This window comes from Monodelphis domestica, chromosome 1, assembly GCF_027887165.1.
Source record: "Monodelphis domestica isolate mMonDom1 chromosome 1, mMonDom1.pri, whole genome shotgun sequence".
NCBI classification, from domain to species: domain Eukaryota; kingdom Metazoa; phylum Chordata; class Mammalia; order Didelphimorphia; family Didelphidae; genus Monodelphis; species Monodelphis domestica.
The window spans coordinates 172,032,775-172,037,759 of NC_077227.1; the positions used below are offsets into that span (position 1 = coordinate 172,032,775).

A 4,985-nucleotide genomic window follows, 5' to 3' on the forward strand; every position below is an offset into this window, starting at 1 on the left:
TTTTTTTAAAATGAGGCATTTCTTTTATTATGGTTTCCCCTGCCCACACCTGTTTCCATTGTTGACAACCAGTATAAAATATAGCAGAAGTGTTTTCAAAGACAGAATTTCTCTTTTTTGTTTCAATTTATGATGACAGTGCATTTTGTCAGGAAGAAAAAATTGTCTAGAACATCTTTCTGATCAAATGGAGTAGTTCCAAATCCTCCTCATAGCATTTTTCATCTCTGCATTCCTCAGGGTGTAAATGAGTGGATTCAGCATTGGAGTGATGACTGTGTAGAGGATGGAGACCAGCTTATCAGCTGGAAATATCTGAAAGGGTCTGGCATAGATATAGACACAGGGTACAAACACCAGAGTCACTACCATCAGGTGAGAGGCACAAGTAGAAAGGGCTTTACTCTTTCCCTCAGCCAATTGGTTCCTTATCCTCATAAGGAGGACTGTATAGGAGATTAGAAGTACTATAAAACACAGAAGTGTGACCAAACCACTGTTGGAAACCATCAGGAGCTCCACCACAAAGGTATTTGTGCAAGCCAATTTAATGACCTGTGGGATATCACAGTAGAAGTTATCTAGCTCATTTGGACCACAGAAAGGCAAATTTAATATGAGCATCACCTGTGTAATGGAATGAATAACTCCTCCCAGCACTGATGTCCCTGCCAGGATCCAACAAGCTTGTTGATTCATGATAACTTCATAGTGCAAGGGTCGGCAAATAGCTATGTAGCGGTCATATGCCATAATGGTGAGGATAAATATCTCTGTGCTTCCAGTAAAATGGAAGAAAAATATCTGGGCTATACATCCCTGGAAGGAAATTGTTTTGTGCTGTGTACCCAAGTGTGACAACATGTTGGGTACAGTGACAGTAGAGTAGCATAGATCTTGAAAGGAGAGATTGCATAGCAGAAAGTACATGGGGGCTGAGCGAAGATGATGATCAGAGGTCACTGTGATGATGATAAGGCCATTTCCTAGTATGGTCAGAAGATATAACACCAGAAACAGGAAGAAAAGAACAGGCTGTACCTCTGAGGAAGAAGAAAGTCCAAGGAGAACAAACTCAGTAACTTCAGTGCCATTTGTTTGATTCATCTGCTTATTTGGGAAAGGAAAATGAGAAGAAAAAGGATTTTTTTTAAAGTATTTAAAATGATGAGGCAAAGACACAGAGGGCAGGTTAATGTGTGCAAATGCATAGAGGTAAAATTGGATAGGAGAATGTAACCTGCAATTGGCTAACAACATGGTCAAAATCATCCTCCTGTATTAAAGTCAGTGTAGTCTACCAAACTATTAGATATGGGCAAAAAGTTTCAAGTTTAATTCATATATAATAGTTTGTACTTATGTATTCCTGTCCATTAGATAACACAAACAGATTATAAAGATACTCCCCATCATGCAGAAATGTCATATAAATTTTCCTCATACCATGCATTTGTCCACCCCAAAAAGCCCCTATCTTGCACAGGACTGACACAATTCTAAGTCAATCCTCAAGATAGATTGATAGATACATGCATAGATAGATAAAATTACATCTATATTTTTGCTTAATATGCATATTATATTTACCACACACATATATGTAAGTAACACAACACATATTTATAACCTTAAATTTATGATAATGAATTTTGTGATTAGAACTTTCTCTAATCACAATTTTTCCTCTGTTTCTTAATAGAGCCATGTCTCCTCCTCATAATCTTTTCAAAGATCTTTTCTCCTCTGTCAGCACCCCAAATTCCCGAATGAACAGGCCTTTTTTTACAATAGCTAATAGTTCAAATATCTAGCTTGAGGGAATAATGCACTTGATGATTACAAAATAGCCCCAGACTTCATTACAGATGAGATTTGGGAATAGTTAAACAACAGTATGTGTGAAGGACACACAGGGAGGTAGGTGGTACAGTGGATAGAGTGCAGGACTTTAAAAAAAAAAACAGTTCAAATCTGACCTCAGACACTTACTAGCTCTGTCATCCTGGGCAAGCTACTTAACCCTATTTACCTCAGTTTCCTCATCTGTTAAAATGAGCTGGAGAAGTAAATGTGAACCACTCTAGCACTATTGCCAAGAAAACCTCAAATGGTTTCACTAAGAATTGAACATAACTGAAACAACTAAATAAAACAGAAGGACATAGTGGGAAACAAGTCTACAAAGTTAAGATGGAATCACATTGCATAGAGCCTTGAAGATGAGGTAAAGAAATTCATTATTTTTTTTCCTGTAATCAATAGGGAGACACTGAAATTTCTTCAGCAGAATTTTGATATAATCAGGTTGGTGACATATAAAGTCTTTCATGACTTTCCCAATTTTCCTTCCTACTCTTATTATACATTATTCCTATTTAAATAGTCTCTGTTCTAACCAAACTGGTTTCACTTTTATTTTCACATGATTCTCCTCTTCTAATTGCTAAACCTTTGTTCTAACTCTTCTCTAGTCTTGGAATGCATTCCCTTCTTCACTCTACCTCCAAAAACTCATTGCTACCTTTGAAATTCATTTAAAGCACTATCTTCTACATGAAGTTTTTCCTCACCAGACTCCACACCCCCAACTACAAATGGCCTCCCACACAAAACTCTTTAGGGTGTATTCTATATATACTTACATATGCATATATTGTCTCCCTCAATAGAATGTAAGCTCCTGGCTAACTGACTTTTTTTTTCTTTTTATCTTTATTGCCTTATACAGTTTGTGACACAATTGTTGTTTAGTTGCTTTCAATCATGTTTGATTCTTTGGAACTCCATATGGTATTTTCTTGGCAAAGATACTCAAGTAGTTTGTCATTTCCTTCTCTAGTTCATTTTACAGATCAGTAAACTGAGGCAAATTGGGTGAAGAGTCTTTCTCAAGCTCACATAGCTAATAAGCATTTGAAGTCATATTTAAACTCAGGAAGATGAGCTTTCCTGGCATTCTATGCACCTGTGACACAAAATGGATGCTTTAATATGTTTGTTGTCTGATTGGCTTATTAAAAAGATTGTTTTGGTAGTGACTTGAAGGGTAAGTCAGCAAATCAGAGAGTGGAGGTGTCAAATTCAAATAAAAAAGGATGCCTGCTGGCCACATTTTGATTTTTAAAATTACAAATTAACATAATCAGTGTGGTGGTGTATTTTTAGTTATTTTGTTAAAAATGTCTGAGTTACATTTTAATCTGGTTCAGATTTCACTCCAGAGTTCTGTGGGTTGCTCACTCATTTAGGTCTTGAGTTTCAATATCTCTGGGTAGGAGAAAGAGAGCTGGTTTTGAAGACCTTGGTTCTATTTCTGCCTTTGGTACATACCAGTTGTGTGATGCTGGATAAGGCATATAAGCCTTTATTAGAAGAGTTTCTATACCTGAGAACTCCCTATATCAGTGAAAGAATAGGTTCATTCCCTATCTCTTTTGAAGAGTGGAACAGAAAGAAGATAGACAAGAGCTTAACTAACCTGTTACAAGGCTCTTATAATCATCTCTATGAGAGGAAATGAGATTCTGGAATAAGTAGGATGGAGGAAATGAGGGGAAATGTAAAAGATATTTTTATCTAGAATCTACAGATCTTGATAATTATATCTAGAGAGTAAAAGAAAGGAAAATAAGAGGTGACTCAGAGGTTTCTGAACTAGGTGACTAGGAGAGTAATAATAACAACAACACAATGCAGAGAATTTAAGAGACCAGAAATGAGTTGGAAAAAGATGATGGATTCATTCATTTTGGGGATCCATTGGGTATGGAGGTAGATATGGCTTTCAGCAAGGTACTTTCATAGAGAAAAGACCAGACTGAATTTAACTTAATGGCCCCCTAAATGTCAGTCTCAGAAAATATCAGGAAAGTGATCATAAGATCATAAATATAGAACTGAAAAGAACCCTAGCTTATCATACAGTTTTAGCTCCCTCATTTTGTAGATGAGAAAAATGAAGCCCATGGATATTAGATGACTTGCTCAAGGTCACACAAGTATTAGTTGTCAAAGGTAATATTTGAAAACAGGGACTCACACTTTCCATTCCACCATGCTAAAGTAGAAGGGTTTTGAAATACTGTGGGTAATTTAAAAAGTCATTAAGAAGGAGAAATAAAGAGAAGTCATACCAGGCATGGGTTACAGAAAAATCAAGGGGACAGGCTATGGGAGAGGACCAAAAAGAAGAAAAAAGGCAAGAGGTGGGGACTTGAAATGTAACTAATCAGACTGATACAACCTTTTACTCTTTACTTTTCTCAGTTTCCTCATCTCTAAAATGGAGATCAATACCCATCTCCTGGGATTATTGTGACAATAAAGTGAGATAATATTTGCAAAGTACTTTGTAACTCTTAAAGTGAATTAAAAATATTGTTTTACTTGGTACTTCAGACATCATGAACAGGTTTCACTTTTCACTCACCCTGCCTTGCTGCATGTAAATGTGAAGAAACATCTGGTCACATTCTTGCAAAATAAAAATAAATATGAGTACTTCTCATTTTTTTATTTTATATCTCCAGTGTCTGTCACTGGACTTTATACATAATGGGCACTTAATAGATATTTGTCAAATTGTTTGTTGAGATCAGGGGAAGAGTAAGAGCTAAATTTTATTTTTTGGAATCAACTCCATAAGAGCAATTACTGAAGTTCTGAGGAGATTTGAAATTGCCACCTGAAAGAAGGTAGAGAGAGAGGAAAAAAAGAAAGGCAAAGACAGAACCTTGAGAAAGGAAGCACAAATTTAAGATGGAAAGGAGCAAGAGCCATCAAAGATCACAGAGAAGAGGTAGTCAGAGGTAAAAAGAGGAAGAGGAGAGAACAGTGTCACAGAAAACAAGAGAAATGAGAAAATCAAGAAGGAGGTGGTCAGTAACAATCTGTCAAAAAGAGGTCCAGGAAACTCAAAACTAACAGGAAAAGGTCATTGAATTTAGCAATTAGATCAAGTTGACATCAATAACTTTAGAAAG

At 36.2% G+C, this 4,985-nt stretch overlaps 1 protein-coding gene across 1 annotated transcript; it reads right to left on the minus strand.

Moving 5' to 3' along the window:
- Positions 1 to 183: 183 nt before the first annotated feature.
- LOC100618178 (olfactory receptor 4D5-like) lies at positions 184 to 1,107 on the minus strand. Its single transcript, XM_007506654.3, has one exon. The coding sequence runs from the start codon at positions 1,105 to 1,107 to the stop codon at positions 184 to 186; it is 924 nt and encodes a 307-aa protein (XP_007506716.3).
- Between the last annotated feature and the right edge of the window lie 3,878 nt (positions 1,108 to 4,985).

Bases quoted from the DNA above. Each gene is read 5' to 3' on its own strand.
- LOC100618178 (XM_007506654.3), bottom strand. From the start codon at position 1,107: ATGAATCAAACAAATGGCACTGAAGTTACTGAGTTTGTTCTCCTTGGA.